We start from the raw sequence: 21,719 nt of genomic DNA on the forward strand, positions 1-21,719 counted from the left end.
GTTATGAAACACTTAGCAGGTGTCTTTAGGTAATACCTAGGATCTGACTGATCACGGTGCAAGAAAGTAATGTATATCTTGGTAAGACTGGCTAGTGAACTTTTCCTTTTGCCAATTTACTATAATGACTTTTGCTTATTTGCTTGAGTCAGCTGCTGCTCTTTTGCTCTATGGTTCGCCTGCTCTGTTTATGGCATACCCTAGTCTTAGGACAGGGAGTTAAAGTAGAAAAGGCATCTAGGTTCGTCCAAGTCAATATTTTGTGATTGCTCTGTGAGAACAATGTCTAATATCTGAGAATTCACAAAATCATTCTAAACTAAACTATGCTACTCAAAAAATCAACAGATTCTTTTCATCATTGAATCATTCCTGGGTTTAATTATTTGTTTATCTGCCATGTCATCCATGTTTACAAGTTGTGGTTACCGATGCTTATATGAACCGAAACTGTGCAGCAATGATCACTTTCCTCCCTCTATCACGAGACACACACAGAGAGAATACTATTCGACTTTGCAGGGAAAATCATAACTTCTTGGTTGGCAAGTCAGTCACTGCAGCAGACTTTGTAGGAGAATAATCAACTTTCCTTTGAGACATAATTGTTTTTACCTATTTTTTCTGGATTGCTACCTGATTTTGTTAGGAGGACTACAATGCATGCAAATCAAGTGGCCTAAGGTTTCATAATACAGGTAAATCGAGAGGCAGCCCTAGCAAAGTGACTGAGCACATGCTCTATATACAAAATGTTCCTGGTTCAGTTGAAATTATCTGGAAGAAGGGCTGGGAAAGGTCCTGAAGTAATTGTTGCCAGTCAGAACAAGCAGTCCTGGGCCCAATGGTATGACTAGGTATAAGCAGCTCTTTGTCGTTATATGACACATAAATCTCAGCTTACTGAAATCTATTGTGCATGTTAAAGTCGAGAGAGAATATCGTGTTTGCCATTGAAGTGTGCTTCCCCAATCCAATAATTTTCTCCAAATCACGTCAGAAGCTCCCTGACATGAAATGGTTTTCCTTTCAGCTGAATGTGCCAGCCCATAGGGACAAAAGAAATGTGCACAGTACTAACATTGACAGTGATATGAGAGCTTTTTCTGTGCATTGAATTTCATTTGGATTTGTATCAGGGTGATGGCTTGTAGACCAGAGAAATTTAAATCTGTTTAACATTATAATGTTAAATATATTTTTATCAAAATAAATTCCATGCTTTAAAGAGAATGTAGGTTCATGTGTGCACAGTAATATTAGTGACTAAGCCATCACAGATTAATCACCACAGATAGGAAAATTCTATTACACAATATCAATTCTGTTACAGAATATCAAGTGAAATACCTTTCATCAGAGACAATTCTTACATTTGGCTGAGAGTGAAGAACTGGTAAGTGATGATACACCCAAACATGTATGTGTGAATCAGCCTTAACATGTATGAGATAAACAATTTAACTCCACTGAAAAGCAGTGGGCCTTCAGGGCTCCATTGACTGCCTTTCGTTTCACTGGAATGAAAGCATACATGACCTTATCTAATAACGCAAAATTGTTTGAAAGGTGCAGCTGCTGCTTTAAAATGCTTAATTAATTAATTAGATCTCTGATCCACTCTTTACCAGTATGTCTTAGGGCAGGTTACCACTTTAACAGACCGTGTGTTGCTTCTCCTTGCTGACTCCACAACAAGAGGTTCCCCTTGCTCACATCACAGTAAGAGGTTTAAAAGCATTTTCTAGTGTGGGAAGCTGATAGATACAAAAACAGCCCGAGAAAGCAAGCTGCCATGAAATTCAGGAGAAACCTAGTGTTTGCTGAAGGCTAATAAACATAAGTATTTGCATTCAGCTTTGAAGTAATCTTGCCTATTTAAAAGGTATGCTACAATCCTTTGTGGAAATATTATGACTGTTTTGTATTATGTGCTGACTAGCATTCCTGACATATACTATTTATATGGCCTCACCTATCTCTCTCGGGTTAAAAAGATACTTATGCATGACTAGTTTTACCATGATGGGGATGCACATTAAAATGCAAATTGCACTGAAGATTTGCAGCGTAAATATATGAGAGCAACAGTCAGTTACAAATTCTGCTGCATGTTTTGATGCTCTTTACCCAGTAAATGATAAACATAGGGAAGAGCACCTACAGATCCACATGGTGATATGCATTTAAAGCCTACCAATCTGATTTCCATTTTGCACATGCAGTGGTACATAGTGTGAACTGAGCTAGGCAGAGGAGGATCATGTTCCTCAGGTGAAACCACCTGCCTTTTGTAAAGCACAGAGTGTTCATTGATTGAACAGTTCAGTTCTTAAATAGTATTGCTTTAGCTCTTTCATAATCAGGAATAGAAAAAAAATATGTAGTGATTAAAAAGGGAATTTACAAACCCCCAACATCTTTTTACGGCAATCACGCCCAAGGATTTGATTCCTGCTAAATAAAATAAAATGCTACTTTAGTAATAATCAAGTTGGGGTTTCTTATTAATGGCAGTCAAATGAAACAACATGGAGTGAAGAAGTAAGGTGCTGTTAGAAAAATAAACTACTCAAGATGCATGAAAGGTAATTTAAAGAGCCCCAACAGCACCTGCCTTTCATTTAAAATGAAATGCCAAATCCTATCTTTAAAAAGTTGAGTGCTACCATCATCAGCAACTCTCCTCATTTAGCATAAATGTTACATTGACATTTTCCAGAATGTCTTATTGTGTAATTACTGATACTATAATTTATATCATATGCAAGCTTCAGGAGCAAAACTGTTTTCTGTGGATTCTTTTTTGCTTTATTGGTTTTGTTTGTGATGTGGATATATTTTATTTGCTTTGTTCATAAGCATGACTGTGTGGTTGCCTAGTTACAGGGCAAAGTAATTGGGAAAGTTAAATTACTTACTGGAAAAAGACAAAAGGTCTTTAAGTTCTGTTTCTCTGTCTGAAGAAGCTCAGACACTTTGGATATTAGCACACTGCATAGGCAGGAGTAATGGCCAAAGGTTTGGTGCTGGAAATAGTTATATAGTGTGGAACAAATAATTTGCCAACATTATGTTGATATGAAAGAGAATATGTAAGGTGATTTTCTTTTGCAGGGGTTGAAATGAGAGTATCACCAATATCAACTGTGGTATTGGTTCAATACTCGTAAAAGGGAGGGAGAAAGGAGAATACAGCTAGTTCTAATTGACTATTATGAATATGACAGGGTTTTTTCCCCCATAAATATGCTGAGCTGTAGGTGGAAAGGAGTCCATGTCTGGACTCCCAGTTCTATCTGGGCCATCCCAGTTGCCCCACCAGCTTGGACTTTCAAGGCTTGCTAGCTTGGCAGTTTGAAAGTTTATAGCCTTGTTTGCTGAGTACAAGTAAAATATGCATGCTACATTAGAACATTTTCTAGGGCATCAGAAAATTTCAAACTGAAAAATCTCCTATGCAAATTATTCTAATTCCAATTGTTTCCAGAAAATCCACAGCAATGTTGCTCAGAAACAGGAGAGAGACGAGGGAAACCCAGTAAACAATCTCTAAATTATTATCTACTGAACCACATAGTCTTTGTGTTGCACTGAGAATGCAAATTGCAGACTTTTCAGTGCAATTAGCGCAGAAATCATGTACTACATCCAACAAAAACAATGAATTTAAAACTGTCTTGTACAATATAGTTTTTTTAATTAAGAAAACATGCTGAAAGCCTATATACGCTCTTGAAATATAGACTTTCAGTTAGCTTCAAACAGCTATAGCAGGCCTTTTAAGATTTAGAACACTGAGACATGACACATGTGGGCAGATGTAGGGGTTTTTCGCTGTATAATAGGAGAAATAGTTTGTGTGATCTGTTTAAAGATTTATCGAAACCGGTGGGATTATAACTTGAAATCTGACAACTGCTCAATGAGAGCAAGTACTAGAGTTGAAGTGAACACTTCTGTGAAACTAGCTTTGAAAGCTGTTGCTGTGGCCTCCAAGGTCAAATATTAGAAACTTATTTGGGGCCAGAGTTCTCATCAAAATGAGAATGCTGATTTCTGGTAAGTCTCCAGTGGATTGGGGGTGCTGTGTGTGGCCCCGCAAAGGGTGCCCACCGACAGATGGGTGAGCGATGACTAGCCTTTTGTTGAACCACCAAGTTGGCTGGGGTTAAGTATTGTGGTCAGAGCACAAGTAACTACTGTAGTGCTGTGTCAGCAGATCTATCCCTCTAACCAGGGTTTGGCTGTGCACAGGGATCAGGCCATTTAGAATTTTTAGTTACAACACACAATGATAAAGGTCTGGTTGTATAGGAAAAGCATGTACTTTGTAAAATCTGAATTTTTATGCAGAAAATGTACATCTGTTTGATGATAGAGCCAATACCTAAGACCTGATAAACCTAGATATTTAGGTAATTCTTCGTTTTGGCACTTATTTTCTTAACCTTCCTTGAAAATACACCCTAGAAGTAATATTTTCCATCCATAGAAGTAATATTTTCCCTCCAGATTCTATTCACAAATATCAGTCGCTAGCTTTTGAAATTTCACCTGTCTCTTGGTTTCAGCAAAGTTTCAATTCAGCTTTAGTCAACATTCTTTATAGGAACAGGTCCAAACTAAATAAACTTTGAGGCGTTTGTACCAAACATTGAGAAATCTGTAATGGGTGGTTCAAGACTGTTTAAACATCACAAAAATGGCTTCCTTCCTAGGAAAACTTGGTTATGGTGAAACAATATCTACTACAGTGCTCTGCACTGTAATAAATATTAAATATAAATTAATAATTTACAAGTACCTGAGCAAAGAAGCAAACCACCTTCACACAGCATAGCACCAAAGGCAGTAGCTCAGAGTTCTTTAAAATAATGGGTTTTGAACATTAAAAATTCTACCTATTGATATAAAAATATTGATCTCCAACTGGAGATGAAAATAGTGCAAAATTCTGTCTTCACTTTCCAGGATACAAATGATGTTCCATGTTGTCATTTCATATAGGCAGTATTGCAGGCTCTAGGCATTTGAGGTGGATGTTTAGGTGCAGGCCTGTTTAAGAAAAGGGTCAGAAACAGAATAATAAAATTAGCAAACATGCTAATTGTGGAGCAACAGAAATTAAGTATAAATATCTTGGCTTTAAGGAATTGTTACAGGATCTTTGGAAAATAGGAGCATTCCTTTCCATTCATTCAGGTCATGTAGGGTTTACTGGCATCTCTTCACCTTAATATTTTACTGTCATTTGTTTTATGCACATTTTATTCATGGCACAAAATATATTTTAACATTTATTAATTTTAAGTGGTTGTAATTTATGTCAATCAGCTTTTTTCAAGTCAGTGAGGGTACTGACATCTTGAAATGACAGCATCATTCAATAAATACTAGTGTCCTTAAACTGGTATTAGTTAAGCCCCTTCCCCATATTTTATGGCAGAGCTTTGGTGGAATTTGTTTGTTTCAGGGAATTTTTATCCAGTCCCTCTCACCACATCTGATTGCTTCTCAAATTTACCACGTGGGAATATACTGGCTGATAAGAACAAGCAACTGCAGAAGAACTGCCATACCTAAACACATGCTCAGGAAAACAGATGCTTATTTAGATGACTGAAACAATTTTGTGAGTGAGAAACTAAGCTAGCCATCGCAGTACTTCCTAGATGTTGATCTGCCCACCAACTCTTCATCCCTGATCATTGCCCTTGCTGACTAGAACTGATGGGAGTTGGAGGGCACCATGTTGGGTATCCTTGAGCTAAGTTTTCCCAACAAAAAAGAGCCAATTCTAAGATATATTTTATAATATTTCTTAAACATGTTTTCTGTTGGAAACGCACAACTGAACAGCCAAACTAACCTGACAGGGGCAATTTGAGGCACAGGTTTTGGAAGCCCAAATACTTCTGTGGAGGAACTCTTAAACTGAGCAGATTTGTTCTTCTGAGGATCAGCTGGCAAAGGTTTTCGAGGAGGACTTGGCTTGAAAGATTCCTATAATACAATGTAAGTTCATAGAATTATTACTATAAGATTAATGAAATAGCTATTTTATTATATAATTCTTCAGTCATGAAAGTATAATTTATTTCCCATAAGTCCTTCAAATCATGCTTTAAATTGAAACAAACATTAAAATTATGTGGCTCCTCACTATTTCAATTTGTAGAAAATGAAAGTACAATATTAACAGACAATGTTGTTGTTTAGTCGTTTAGTCGTCTCCGACTCTTCGTGACCCCATGGACCAAAGCACGCCAGGCACTCCTGTCTCCACTGCCTCCCGCAGTTTGGTCAAATCATGCTGGTAGCTTCGAGAACACTATCCAACCATCTGGTCCTCTGTCGTCCCCTTCTCCTTGTGCCCTCCATCTTTCCCAACATCAGGGTCTTTTCCAGGGAGTCTTCTCTTCTCATGAGGTGCCCAAAGTATTGGAGTCTCAGCTTCAGGATCTGTCCTTCCAGTGAGCACTCAGGGCTGATTTCCTTCAGAATGGAGAGGTTTGATCTTCTTGCAGTCCATGGGACTCTCAAGAGTCTCCTCCAGCACCATAATTCAAAAGCATCAATTCTCTGGCGATCAGCCTTCTTTATGGTCCAGCTCTCACTTCCATTCATCACTACTGGGAAAACCATAGCTTTTACTATACGGACCTTTGTTGGCAAGGTGATGTCTCTACTTTTTAACATGCTGTCTAGGCTTGTCATTGCTTTTCTCCCAAGAAGCAGGCGTCTTTTAATTTCGTGGCTGCTGTCACCATCTGCAGTGATCATGGAGCCCAAGAAAATAAAATCTCTCACTGCCTCCATTTCTTCCCCTTCTATTTGCCAGGAGGTGATGGGCCCAGTGGCCATGATCTTTGTTTTTTTGATGTTGAGCTTCAGACCATATTTTGCGCTCTCTTCTTTCACCCTCAATAAAAGGTTCTCTAATTCCTCCTCACTTTCTGCCATCAAGGTTGTGTCATCTGCATATCTGAGGTTGTTGATATTTCTTCCGGCAATCTTAATTCCGGCTAGGGATTCATCCAGCCCGGCCTTTCACATGATGAATTCTGCATATAAGTTAAATAAGCAGGGAGACAATATACAGCCTTGTCATACTCCTTTCCCAATTTTGAACCAATCAGTTGTTCCATATCCAGTTCTAACTGTAGCTTCTTGTCCCACATAGAGATTTCTCAGGAGACAGATGAGGTGATCAGGCACTCCCATTTCTTTAAGAACTTGCCATACTTTGCTGTGGTCGACACGGTCAAAGGCTTTTGCATAGTCAATGAAGCAGAAGTAGATGTCTTTCTGGAACTCTCTAGCTTTCTCCATAATCCAGCGCACGTTTGCAATTTGGTCTCTGGTTCCTCTGCCTCTTCTAAATCCAGCTTGCACTTCTGGGAGTTCTCGATCCACATACTGCTTGAGCCTTCCTTGTAGAATTTTAAGCATAACCTTGCTAGCATGTGAAATGAGTGCAATTGTGCGGTAGTTGGAGCATTTTTTGGCACTACCCTTCTTTGGGATTGGGATGTAGACTGATCTTCTCCAATCCTCTGGCCACTGCTGAGTTTTCCAAACTTGCTGGCATATTGAGTGTAGCACCTTAACAGCATCATCTTTTAAAATTTTAAATAGTTCAGCTGGAATATCATCACTTCCACTGGCCTTGTTATTTGCGGTGCTTTCTAAGGCCCATTTGACGTCACTCTCCAGGATGTCTGGCTCAAGGTCAGCAACCACACTACCTGGGGCGCACGAGCCATCCATATCTTTCTGGTATAATTCCTCTGTGTATTCTTGCCACCTCTTCTTGATGTCTTCTGCTTCTGTTAGTTCCTTACCACTTTTGTCCTTTATTATGGTAATCTTTGTACGAAATGTTCCTTTCATATCTCCAATTTTCTTGAACAGATCTCTGGTTCTTTCCATTCTGTTGTTTTCCTCTTTTTAAGAGACAATATAGTGCTTTAAATGGGGGGGGGGGCGTTTGGAGGGGGTTATTGTCATTGTTACTATGGTATGTGTTTTTGTGTTTTTATATTATAAACTGCCCTGTGATCCTTGGATGAAGGACAGTATAGATATTTAATAAATACATCAATACTCAGCTACGAGTGATCGCCAAACAAGAAAGAATATTAATGAATAAATAAAAACCAAACAGGTGCAGAAATGATTCCCTCTGAAGGAGGTCCAAAATTATCCCTTTAAGCAAATCTCTAGTGTATTTTAACCACATGATTTTGCTGTTTCAAAAAGGGAAAACAGTATGACCACTAGCATTGGGCTGAAAACAAAAAAGAAAACACTGAGTACAGCTATCATGGGGACACCTCAAATTTACAACAAATTGAACCATAGATCTCTCCTATCTCTTTTCTTTTAGGCAATATGAACAGATTATTGCTGGATACAAATATAGGTATAGCAAATGCTGTTTCCATTTTTCTTTGAAAGATGGTACCAAGAGATAAGTCTGATGATCTCTTCTTAAGAATTGACAACACACACACACTCTTCAGTTGCTATGCCTGAATTGTTCAAAGTAGGTTAATTTCAAATAAAAAATTACAGTCTGCAGTAAGAGTGTCTTTAATTACATCCTATAAGGAGTAAATGCTGCTTTTAAAATACATGTCAGTAGAGGTGCTAGATTTCACAAGAGGAAAACAGTTCAGACTTTATTTTTTTCAGACTTTACAAGGAAAACAGAAGCTGAAACATATGGAGAAGAAATATTACTGAAATACTATATGTTTATAACTTACAATTCTATTACTGTAGCTCTTAGCAGTAACATACTTTGAGAGGGGGGAAAGGGTCATGTTTTATCAGAAGGGAAAAGATTTTATTACATAACAGGTTTTTCCAGTATGAAGAGCATTTATGAAACAAAGATTGTATAATTATATTTATATGATACACGTGACTCTCTCCATACATGAAATGAATGTGTGGAGCTGCATGGACCAGCCACAACCACTGCTGTCACCACGCTCCCCCATGAACATCTATTTGACATTAATCAGAGTTTTCTGCACATTTAGATGTACAAGTGGAGAGTTCTCCTGACTTCGTCTGTGAAATGCTGCTATTCACTCCTTAGAGTTTGTGAACTGCCTAGAGAGGTGGATCTTATATAAATCAGTTAATAAATAGCAACAGCAACATGTAAAGTGCTTCATTTGGAGATAAAAATTGCAATGTTAGAAGAACAATCCCCTACCTCAGGAGAGGTTGTCAGTACAATCAGGGCAATATATAGAAATAGACATGAAAATAGGTTCCAACCTTTTGGGGATGTGTTGCAGGATGGCCCTTAGAGCTATCATTTGCATTATTGCTAAAGTTCTGTGTGCTGGGGAGGCCTGTTCACTGACCCAGTTTCCCCAGGGAGTGTTACTGTAAGTCTTTATAGATCAGATGGATTTATTCCTTTAGCTTTAGATCAGTAATTTTGGGGGCTTTTTAAATGTGTCAGTTTTTTACATGTAGGCCAGGGAAATGGTTTTCAATATAACCGCTAGCTCTTGTTACTTACGAAAAAATGTTTTTATATATTTGGCAGTTATAAATAGTACTTCAGTATAAAATTCCTGTGGACTGTCTTCGGATATGAAACATAAAAGGGTCATAATATACCCAATTTCACATTTTAAAACACATGCTTCACAGCAATACCTACCGTATTTTTTGCACCATAACACTCACTTTTTTCCTCCTAGAAAGTAAGGGGAAATGTCTGTGCGTGTTATGGAGCGAATGCCTGTGGGTGGCGGGGGGGATCTGCTGCAGTCGTGAGCAGAGGATCCATGGTTCCCCTTCCTTCCCTCCTCCATGGTTACAAAGCATGGATCCACATGGATCCTCAGGATTTTTGCATTGGGCTACTCCAAACTCACTGTCAGATCACATGTCTGTGGCCACAGCATGAACCACAAAAATCATATATCCACTATTTCGTTTAGAATTTTTCCCCCTCTTGTTTTCCTCCTCTAAAAACTATGTGCGTGTTATGGTCTGGTGCGTGTTATAGAGCGAAAAATACGGTATATATCTTTCGATTGTGAGTTCAAGAGACAAAGGGTCAGACTCAGCTATGCAAATATTTTCCCTGATATTTTCCCCTCTAATTTTAAGCAATTGGGGAAGTAAGTCTTGATGACATGATTGCATATGGGAGAGGAAACATATTTCTTTCCCTGTGGTTTGTTTTTCTTACCAAAATCACCCCTCTAAACTGATTTGGGGAAGTATATGAGGCCCAGAACACACTGTGCAATGAAAAGCCAGTCCAGTTCCCTGGGTGGATAAGAGCTGAATTAACTGGCCATTTACCTCCTCCCATTTATTCCTTATTCTCTAAATGGCTCTTATGGCTCTAAATAAAATAAAATTGACTCATTGACTCAGTCTCCAGATTCCAAAGACGACATATAGTACAGCCAATCTGAAACTGCAAGGGGGTTGCATGTTTGAATGATTCTGCATGTAAAAATGCACTTCTTGCATTTAGAAAAATTAACACAGATAGGAAAAGGCAACACTTTCATTCCAGCTTCCCACAGGAAGGGTGTTCTTGAATTATGGGATAAGGGGCATTCCGATCCTTAAGATGGCACGCATATTGTAAGCATATATATCAGAAAGATGCCACAAGGTACCACAATATGCTGGTGTAGCAGGAAGAGATGTCAATGGTAATATTTAGAATGGAGGTATGAACAATAATTACATGCCGTTTCAGCATGCCCTTTCACTCTGCTATGAAATCAACCAACAAAGACATAACAAAAGAGAGAGATTGACTAAAATGGAGCAAACTATTCTGTGGTGTGATTTGAAGAATCAATATAACATCTAAATAGCTAGCAATCCAGTTCTGCTCTGGACCGATGGTGGCTGTAGGTGCCATAGAGTTGAAACGGATAAACACACAAACACGTACCTGATCACATCTGGGTGAGGGGCTGGCAGGCAGCAACCTTCTGGAAGTGGGCTGCGGACATGGTAATTCACACAGTGGTGGGACAATACGCTCTGGTGGGCTTGACCATGGTGTATTCTGTGTCTTTACAGGATTGCTAACATTTCCTGTGTGATATCGTTGCAGTCCTTGTGGATCATGTCTCTGCAGATCCATAAAACAATATTATACCAAATCAATTATAGTTTAAGCATGATGAGGCCAAAGTTTGGCCTTCTTAGATTTCACTGATTTGAGTGAAAGAGAGAAAGCAAGAGGAGGGGATCGGGGTGGGGAAGACTCTGTGTTCTAAGTATGAGATTAACTCTCCCACTGAAATAAATGGGACCTAAAATACTTAACTTTCACTGGAGTGGATCCCTATAGTTCTTCTCAGACGTATCTTATAATTAATAGTAAACACTATTGCTTTCAAGATTGCTTTTAACTGCCACTTGTTTCATTTTTAATATGGCCACTTTTCCTTTCCTGAAGTCAAGGAACAACCAATTAAGTTTCCAGAAGCTTACTCGAACACTAATCCTTGAATGTTAGAAAGCATTGCCCCTGTCTGAGATGGTGGCTGCAATCCACAGTCAAAATACATTTATTTATTTTCTCTATTTTCTCCATCTGTCTAGAACTTAGAGACCAAAGTACATTTTTAGGCCTAGATGGCTTTCCCTTTATTTCATGTATTAATAGAAATACTCTAAAATTTCACTATTTCATTATATCACCCCATATAAAAACACTTCAAACTTATGGGAAATATTTTTATCAGCAATACTTTGTGTGAGAACCTACCTTAGGTGTATTCAAATTTTGTGACTTTTTCACCAGATCTGTACTACTGCGGGTTGTGATAGAAACATGATTAGGTTCAAATGAACTGGAAGGCCTTGCTGGAGTCACAGACCTGAAATACATACATGTGTGTATACTTTTAACAGAGGATTTTTAAAAAAAATCTTTACTTTCTTTAGTAAACAGTGAAAGTAAAATCCATCCACCACACTTGCAGCAGGAATAAAAAAAAATATTGATTTTTTTGTTTAGAGCCACTGGTCTGTTAAATTAGCTCTTGCAATCTGTGGAAATGCTGCTTCACAACACCCGAGAGACTCTTCTAGTGATGCTGGTGCTTAAGCTGTAATGACCTCAGCTATGGATATTGTGGTTCATTCAGTGGACTAGAAACAACAATGCTACTCCAAGGTTTCAGTATTTTAAGCAGGCCAAAATAAAGGCAAACTTCCCTTTTTAACTGCTTACCCACAAAGTGAAATAAAAAGAAGGGTGTGTCTGAATAGCAGGTCCCTGTGGCCTTGATGCAATCTGAGAAGTGCTCTGAGAAAAAGGCAAGCATGTAGTTTTCTGATACAACCCTCTTATATGAGGGCCTCGCCACCTGTGCTAGTCTGGCAATGACCCCCATTTGATGCATGGGTAAGCAGTAGAGGGTGATATTTTTATTTGCCCGGAGCAGGGATGGACAGACCCATTAAGAGTCTGGTCCATCCCAGTTCTCAAAGGGGACAGGACTAAGCCCATCCCATTCTGAAGTGGAATTTTAAAAACCCACCTAGAAGCACACACCTAAAAGCACAGTTAAATGTTTGCACACCTCCATTCTCTCTCCCTATTCCCCCTTTTAAAACCTTTGAAATAGTGTTTCCAGTCCCCTAAAAGCCCGAGTGCTAGAGCACAGGACTCCTTGTCATTGTGTGCCTTGAAATGAACAGAGAGTCCCTGTGGGAGTAGCAAGGCTTGATGATATTCCATTGCTCCCAGCGGAAATTGTATGGGGGAAAGAATGGTTGTCCCATGTAAGCACTTGGGACAGCTGTGTTCTCTGCACCCAGTACAATTCCCCTTGGGAGAAGCAAAACATCCTCAATCTCAATATGAAGCATCATCTTCTCATCTGCAGCAGCCATAGGAGGAAAAGCTGCCTTTCCCACTGCTGTCATTGAAGATTTTTAGACTTAGCGTGTAATAACCTTGTGTGATCTCTATCATGGTTCATTTTACAAAAGAGAGTACTTATATATCATACCTTAGTTTCTCTATTGTAGTCTTCTTATTAATAAAGAACAATCTAATCAAGATCTTCCTTTTGATGTACATAAGTGAACCAGCAACCAGAAGGCACAGGGTGGTTATGAGTAGCCCTATTATTAAGCTTCTTTTATCTGAAACCAAACAAACAAATCCACAGTTCTTATGACCAGACCAGTCTTGTCTACCTGATGTCCGCAGTATAACTAACCTTCAGTCAAAAACAAATATTTTGTTTTTCTCAGCTAACTTGTATATTAGGAGAAGTGGCATGGTTGTTGCTCCCCTGTGTCTCCATCCTCTTTGCTCCTATAATGTAGGAATGCATAAATTATATGGGACTGTGGAATTATATGCAGGAGCCATGGCAAAACTACTACTATGGGTCCCACCCACCTCAACCGCCTTGAAAATGGCATGGCTCTTCTCATTTCTCCAACTTTGTTTTCATATCCCATGTTACTACTATAGCAGAGTTTAGTAACTTCATGGAAAAATACTGTGGGGAAATAAATGGCAACCACGCTGCTCCATAGCAAGAAGAGGTCCTGTGTTTCATCACTGACACCCTCCATACCTATTCTTGCCCTCGGTTTTTTTGTATATTTGCTGTAAATATTAATGGGGGTTGATAGGAAACAGAGGAGAAAATGGGTAACAGCAGGACATCCCACTGCACTTTTCTTCAGGGCAGAGCTTCAGTAGTAAAAACTAAACCAATTGCATGGAACTCAGAATAAGCAATTAAAAATAATTTGTCTTCACATAACTCTCTTGTATATTATTTGAGGTGTCAGAAAGATAAAGCAAGTGTGTGAAATAGCTTTGAGTAAAGCTCACCAGGTTATTTACAGATTTTCAGAGGCGCAGCTTTGTTAGTCCATTGCAGAAAAAACAAGTTTTGTGTCTGGCATCTTAAAGAATTACAGACTTATTGTAGCGTTAAGCTTTACTTAATTTTTTAAAGATACTTAAGCCATATTTCTATATTTTTTTAATCAGACACAGTTGATATGCAAATGCTCAGATAATAATTTAAGCCACTTTAGTAAGGGGTCAAGTGTAAAAGAACAATTAGCTTCTGTAGAAACCCCTAATTTACAAAGCACAGTTTTGTCATTGCAAACAGATTGTTAAAGTATCAGGACATGTTAATGTGAAATGCAGCTCTTCTAAAAATAAAACGAAGCGTAAAATGAAGGTAGTCGATCTTGATGTACAAATTACATGAAATCAGTTTCCCTTTTCTAGCTACTGCAAATAGCTTACAGTTCACACACACAAAACCATGATATAGATTAGCATCCCTACGTACTACAGCTATGGTACACATTCCTGGCTTAAAATGCAGCTAGATAATTTCTTTGTCTTAATGTAGATCAAAGCGGGTTTAGGTAGGGGGAAATCAGCCAAAACACAGTATTTCATTAGAAACATCATTGTACAGGATAGGTATGGATTGTGGCGAACACAATGTGCGTACCACTTCCCAAACAAGTGGGGATGAACTAGATGCAGACAAAACGGGAGTGCAGACTAAATTCATTATTCACTTGGAAATATGGGCTATTTCACACATGCATGTACATTACTTGATTTATTTACACTCAAGTAGAGCTAAAAGTTACCCAGTGGTGAGGGCCCCTCAAAGCTGGAGCTGGCCCTGTCCATAGGACTGCTCTGAAATGAGTTTAGTACTGTGGTCTAATTTGCTTGTTGAACTCCTGTGTGTGATTATTATAGCAAAGGTCTCTCTCTCTCTTACAGTTCCCCCTTTAGTCAGCTATATCTTGCTGTGAAATTGTAATGCCACTGCATTGATATGGATATTATTATGATGTCACAAGCTCAGCATTACAATTCATTACAGGGACTGGTATGCAGTAAATGCAATCTAATTTGCTTTTCAATAGCACTGTTCATACAAAAAGCGATATCATTTCCAAGCCAAATCCTAGCTGTATATGTAAATGTAGGTTGGATTCTTCTGTCACATTAGTTAAACTAGGAGTACAGCCACAGACATCAGAGCATGGGATAAAGTTAAAAGAGGGAAGTCAAATCCTGTGGAACTTCAGGCACAGATGAACCATATCTGATGCAGCTGTTGCTGTAGAAACCTGAAGTGGTGCTGTCCCCATGACACCAGATGGTGGCAGGAGACCACGCACCCCTGGCAACTGAAGCAACACCATCAAGTCCATGGACTGGGAAGTCACCACCCAGGCTGTCATCTCCATCACCACCACCCTTTCCAGCTTGAGGCACATGCAGGAATGGGTTGGTGTCTATCTGCACTCCCAGGTGAGTGAGCTCTTGTTCAAGCAAATGGCATAGTGGAAAAGAGCAGGAAAAAACAAGCTCTCACACAGAGAGAATTCCACTCGCAACTGCAGGAAGCAGGGCCGTTTTTAGCATATGTGCTGCTGGGGTGCAAAGATCCACCCAACGCCCCCTGCCCAAATTTAGTTTAGCCCCCAAATTAACTTTGATTATGCTTATGTCAGACACCACGCTTATGCCTTATGTCTTGTTTACAAAAGAAGGGAGAAAAAAGAACTTTTTTATTTGCTCTTTTATACGCTTAGCATTCAGCGTAAAATGAAGAAAAAATGCAACTCGTGGAATTCATAGTGTGTACTCTAGGCGTGTTTTTTGCGGAAATGGAAAACAAGCTGAGTGCTGAAATGCATGTGTAGTAGAGCCCTAAGTACTAAGTAGTTAGTCAAAGAAAGGGGGCACAAGACTGTTTAGGGCTCTGCCTGTTGCAGGAAAAACATCCTTGTCTAGCACATCCTGCTCTGTCAGGACAACCAATGCCTTTGATGAGGCTGCAAAAAGCAGTTTTCACCCAGGTTAAATTATTATCTTGATAAATAATTAAGTACTTCTTCAAGAGTTTGAAACATTGTTTTCTATTAGCACATCTATGATTGCTACTATAGTCTGGCAGTAACTGAGAAGAAAACACAAGCAGTGTGTGCCCTGACTTGCACAGACTTTATCTGTGATCTTCCTTGAGCTTATTCCCACAACATCACATTGCTCACATAAGTGGACCACTTGCACGAGCATTTTCAATCTGCAAGAGAGCTGACCGAGGTAACAAACAAACCAGGGAATAGGAAATCCAGAAATGGACACGAACTCTGGAGTCCTCTGTAAACTTGGTGCCCACAGCAAACACCGTATGGCCTTTGCTTCACAATAAAGCTTGCTCTGCAATTAAGTCATTTACTTACCAGATTGTCTAACTGGCCCGCTGTCTACACTGCCACCAAATCCTGCCTTGTCACAAAAGGGAGGAGCCCAGTGGGCCTCACAATGGCAATTTTTTTTATTGTTGCAGACCTTAACAACAAAGGGAAATATGCACATGAGTATGGAAAACAGTACATGAACATGAGGGCTCTCCACTGTCTGTCCGAAAACTGTACTCAATAATAATTAAAAGTTATTAAAATAGGGCAACACTACATCTTGATGTGATTGCAGGCTGCACTGCTCCACAGAAACTTGGTTCAAAATGTATCTCCTAATGGAACTAAAAAAAAGTCAACTGCAGAATTAAAAAGCAGTGGTGGAACTGTAGCCACAGAATTGTTTGGAAGTTGCAAAAGGAGGTAGGTAGTTCTTCAGGCCCCCTACTTGTATTTTGTATTAATAAAACTATTGTCTTTTCGTCATTTATGCCCACTTGCCTGTTATTTCCTCAGTCCACTGAAGAAACTAAAAAAAGCCAATCAGTGGATGATCAAGTGAGATTCGAATCCACAATCCACAGAATTATAGCTGAGTTTCCACCTGACCTCATGCTTTAAGAACTGGCAGTAAAAACAGGTAAATGCTGGGAGCTAATCTAAATGTCTTAAGGAATTCAGAGAACCTGTGCAAAAGGGCAGGCATCTGAGTTTAACACTAAGATGCTTAACATCAATTACTGGAGTGAGACCACATAATTTATAATACATTGTATAGTCACTTTAAAGATCTGCAGGTTAAGGCAGATGATTACCAGAGAGAGGCCTTTCAAACAAAATTCCCAGGCTTTTTCAACACAATTTTAATCTTGCTTGCTTGTTCTTATGTTGTTTTTGAGATCTTCTTGCCCTTTTGGTCTATTATGCAGGTTGTATTTATATTTTAAATGTTTAATTGATTTTTAATGTAAACTAACCTGGCAACATGTTGGAAGGGCCACATATATAAATATAAACAAACAAATAAATAACAAAGTGTTCATTTTTAAAAATATCTAAGCTCAGCTACAAAACTCAGGTTTGAGGCCCAAATCAGACCGTAATATGTGAAACATTAACAGGAAGTTTTTGAATTAATGTTAGGTTCAAAATTATGTAAAAGAGAATGAAATTCTGTTTTTTAGCCACAGAACATCAATTTGTAGAAAGATAATGATGTTGTAAACCTTTGGAAGATTAATTTTTAGAAATATACAGATATTTTAAACATAGGTATTTCTGTGTTAGGTAAAAACCACGTTTCCTTTCTTGGACACTAAAAAGAGCATTCAAATTGATCCTTTTCGAATAATACTTTGGGGAAAAAAATTGACAGATATATGACAAAGCATCATAGATTTCAAAAGCTGTAACCAATGAATACTTCATTGCTCTGCTGGGTGTTGGCTGACTGTAAAAAATTGGATCTGCAATACTTACTCCACGTCCGTGACATTTTGTTGCACATTCATGAATCCCAAATACGCTGGTATTTTGGCAGCGGCGGTTAAGGCAGATCTATACAACAAGAAAAGGAGAGCGGCTTACTATTGCCAGACAATGTATATGCTTATCTTACTTTTTTCTGTGCTGTGCTTTCCAGAAATGCTTAAAATGTGGGAGAGTTTGCAGTCAAGCCCAACAATGCATGTCTGTGCTAGTTAGTAACCAAAGGGGTTAATGTCCACATAGCTGTAAATTGCTAGAGAAGGCTAGGTCACACCCAATCACCTTTGTGGAGGCAGGAAGGAAGGTTTGTTTCCTGTTCCTCTCTCTCTGCTTCAGGATGGAACAAACATGCTTTAACATAGCTATCTGCCTCGGATATGTTTCTGAGGTTGCTCTTGCTGTATTTTTCAACTAAGAACATTCACCTGCATTTCTTAACATTTATAATAAGCATAATGCAAGCCTGAGACCTAGTAACTGTGGGCAAACCATTTTAAACTAACCTTGCATTCTACGCTGTTTTACTGAAAAGGGGGGAAGGTGTCCCAGCTGCCTTAAGGAGCTGAAACATTATAAAAAGAAGGTTTAAAACCCCAGTTCTTATGATTCAGAAAATATGCCTAACAATGGGATTTGGACTCTGAAACTTGGGCTCTTTAAAAACAGGCACTAGCCCCCCCCCCCCTTTGTGCTAACTCACACACATTGGTCTATAGAGGATCCATTATAATTACTGTATTTCAATGTGTAATGGTCACATGCTTTTGTGCTGATTTTTCCTTTCCAAAAAGGGGGGTGCGACCATTATGCGGTGAATTACAGGATGGAGGCAGAGGGAAGGGGTTGCAGATGGGCAGCGGAGGTGGTCGCTCACCTGCTGCTTCCCCTTCTTGGCTGGGGTGACCCTAAGAGAGCCAAAGGTGAGTGGCGGCAGCAGCAGCAGTAGCAGCAACTTAGTTCTGGCTTTGCCTCGCCTCAAGGCCAGAGCACGCAGCAAGAGCCCGTAGCGCCATGACCAAGCTGCCTCCTTGCCTCTTGACTCCAGAGACCCAAGGTGGTGTCAATAGCAGCAGCATCCCTGGCCTGCCTTTGCCTGACCTCCCCAGCTACCTCCGCTCGGGGACAAGCCAATGGGGGCCCAAACTCCAGCCCTCGCTGCCTCAGGAGCCACCAGGAATGCCCCCCCCCCATGTGGACCCGCAGCTTGCCTCAGAATTACCCCAGTGACTATTATGCGGGGAATGCTCTGGGACAAATTTTGGGGTCTGGAAAGGGTGTGTGTCTATTACACGGTGGCGACTGGTATGCAGTGAAATATGGTAATATATCCTCTTACTAATACCCATCATAAAATTATCTATCTACTCTGATTTCAATTATAGACTTATTTAAGACAGCTATAAAGAATAACTGGTACAACTTTCATTTAACAATTACACTACACCAACAATGTTGTTCTAGAATAACACAGTAAGTGCCAAATAATTTGATATTAGAATTTTTTCTCCAAGCTACAATTAAAGGGTCAAATCTCTCTAGATATCACAAGATGGCTGCTCTCAGACAGTTTCCTCTGCGGTTGTCCCAAAGCATTCAACAGAATATGTGCCAGATATTTTAAGTTGCAAAAATGGGTGTGTCAATACCCTTGCATTTGGTTGCTGGGGTTCACTAAGAATGAAGGTAGACCATAATACTTAAAAATAAATCACAGGGTGTTCATTGTCAATTCAGCTTTGTAAATTGCATGACAGATATTTCATCTCACCTTGGTGTTAGAAGGGCTGTTTCCCTTGCTTTAAGTGCTATATTAATTTATATATTAATCTTTTGCCCATTTTTTTTAAAAAAGGAAACACTTTAAGAAAGTTGCCAAACTGCTGGGCACCAGCATTCACCTGCTGCAAACCTGCAGGATTGTATCTTTGGTCTTCCCTGTTACAGCTTCAGGTGAAAAACCAGGTAGCTGGCAAAAAAAAATTTTTTTAGCTTTTTTTTTTTTAACTGAGATTTTCACTCTGGCTCATTTTGAGCTGCCTGATCACAGCAAATGGATCTATCACTACAGTTTTGCTTAAAAGCATTACTTGATTGAAATCATGGATTTGACAAAAGAACCTTAATGTTTCTTTAACGGTTTTGGGATTTTCTATGAATAAGAAATTCACCTGCAGATGCAGTGTCTCACACTGATTCTCTGCAGTGTGTGTGCATGTGTGTCTGAACATCTGTGTGTGAGAGGGCAGTTTGCAGTTTGTGAACTGACAGAGATAGAGAGCTGAGAATCCTTAGCAGAGTTAGTTCGAAACTAGAGCACAGCATTGCAAAGACTGCACAAGTTACTTCCTGTGAATCTGCTGCCTGCTATAGGAGAGCTTGCTTACATCTTCACCTACGTGCTGCCTGCATATTTGTTAATAAAGCAAATATCTGAAAGTTTTTTGTTGTTGTTTAGTCATTTAGTCGTGTCCAACTCTTTGTGACCCCATGGACCAGAGCACGCCAGGCACTTCTGTCTTCCACTGCCTCCCACAGTTTAGTCAAACTCATGCTGGTAGCTTCGAGAACACTATCCAACCATCTCGTCCTCTGTCGTCCCCTTCTCCTTGTGCCCTCCATCTTCTCTTCTCATGAGTCTTCTCTTCTCATGAGGTGGCCAAAGTATTGGAGCCTCAGCTTCAGGATCTGTCCTTCCAGTGAGCACTCAGGGCTGATTTCCTTAAGAATGGAGAGGTTTGATCTTCTTGCAGTCCATGGGACTCTCAAGAGTCTCCTCCAGCACCATAATTCAAAAGCATCAATTCTCACGTTTGGTCAAAACTCTCCACTATGACCTGTCCATCTTGGCTGCCCTGCTCGGCATAGTTCATAGCTTCTCTGAGTTATTCAAGCCCCTTAGCCACGGCAAGGGAGTGATCCATGAAAGGTCTGAAAGTTTTACCCCATTGCTATTTCATCCAAAGGAAATTAAACCAATGGCACTGCCCCTGGAACTTCTCACTTGATAAAGAAGAGGGAAGCAGGTATCAGCATGAAACTTGGGGTGGCGCTCCTCTTCACATGATATCCCTGTCCTCCAACACAGAGGCAACATAATCCATGAGCTCAAAGCTCTATGGCAATGTCCAATCCCTACTTATGCAATTTCTCGCTTGAAGCAAAAACAAAGCAATACAGGAGGGAAGAGATACGGTGAAAGAGTTCACCTCATATGTTAAATCATTTGCATTGTTGAAAGCAGGTGCAACATCTGCCCACCACTCCCCAAACCCCAGGGTCAGCTTTCCATGCCAATGGTGCACAGACCAGAGGCAGAAGTGGGTGGGGGCAATGGATGCAACTCTTACCTTTGTACAGCAGGCTAAATTCAAGGTACACAAAAACCAGGTGTTTCTACACTTTCCCTCACACATTTCTCCAGCCTCTATCTGGGCAAGCAATCTTGTAACAGTTCAAAGACATAGTCCAGCCAGGCAAAGTCAGGGAGCGCATGGAGCAGGGCTGGTGAAGGATATGGCCCAGGCAGAGTCCCAAGATGGGCCAGAATTGGAGCTCATTTACTCAGGATTAGCCAATGTCATGCCCTCCCATCAGCCTCCTGGCCTATGGCCAGGCACAATGATTTGTCATCTAATAGCATCTGGTGGGCCTCATGTTGGCTACTCCTATACTACATTCAGAAAGTTATGGCAGTATCCCTCCACCCATTCACAAACTAATTTTCTTTTGGAATCACATGCATGCAGAGTTGCACTTTAGATATAGCCATTATGTTCACACTGGTCTAAAAAAGATGCATTTGCATTTTATCTCTGGAGAAATGAACAAACAGGGAGTGGCATGTAATCAAAAGCATTCATTTGAGACTTTATGCAATTGTTACAGAGAGTTAACTTCACTATTCCACTGTAGCTGAAAGGCCGGGACAAAGCAAGATTGACACTGCAATAAAAGCAGAGCACAATGCAAACTAAAACGACCCATTTACAGGTTGTCTG

At 39.8% G+C, this 21,719-nt stretch overlaps 2 protein-coding genes across 3 annotated transcripts in view; one reads left to right on the top strand and one right to left on the bottom strand.

Annotated features, from left to right (window-relative positions):
- The window catches only part of FANK1 (fibronectin type III and ankyrin repeat domains 1), a 37,614-nt gene extending 35,675 nt beyond the window's left edge, over window positions 1-1,939 (top strand). The window contains exon 12 of the mRNA XM_077930354.1: window positions 1,334-1,939. The gene's annotated coding sequence lies outside the window, so the exon portion shown is untranslated. The remainder of the gene's footprint in view (window positions 1-1,333) is intronic.
- Window positions 1,940-3,680: 1,741 nt separating this feature from the next.
- The window catches only part of ADAM12 (ADAM metallopeptidase domain 12), a 178,654-nt gene continuing 160,615 nt past the window's right edge, over window positions 3,681-21,719 (bottom strand). The window contains exons 17-23 of one of the 2 annotated variants that reach the window (XM_028729961.2): window positions 17,713-17,790; window positions 16,276-16,384; window positions 13,032-13,167; window positions 11,780-11,891; window positions 10,955-11,137; window positions 5,873-6,006; window positions 3,681-5,058 (exon numbers count right to left, since the gene is read on the bottom strand). In XM_028729961.2, the coding sequence (XP_028585794.2) occupies window positions 4,998-5,058; window positions 5,873-6,006; window positions 10,955-11,137; window positions 11,780-11,891; window positions 13,032-13,167; window positions 16,276-16,384; window positions 17,713-17,790 (813 nt within the window). In that variant the 3' untranslated portion in view covers window positions 3,681-4,997. Of the gene's footprint in view, window positions 5,059-5,446; window positions 6,007-10,954; window positions 11,138-11,779; window positions 11,892-13,031; window positions 13,168-16,275; window positions 16,385-17,712; window positions 17,791-21,719 lie in introns of those variants that run through there. The other variant, XM_077930356.1, reaches the window with a different exon arrangement.

This window comes from Podarcis muralis, chromosome 6, assembly GCF_964188315.1.
Source record: "Podarcis muralis chromosome 6, rPodMur119.hap1.1, whole genome shotgun sequence".
In the NCBI taxonomy this organism is placed as follows: Eukaryota; Metazoa; Chordata; class Lepidosauria; order Squamata; family Lacertidae; genus Podarcis; species Podarcis muralis.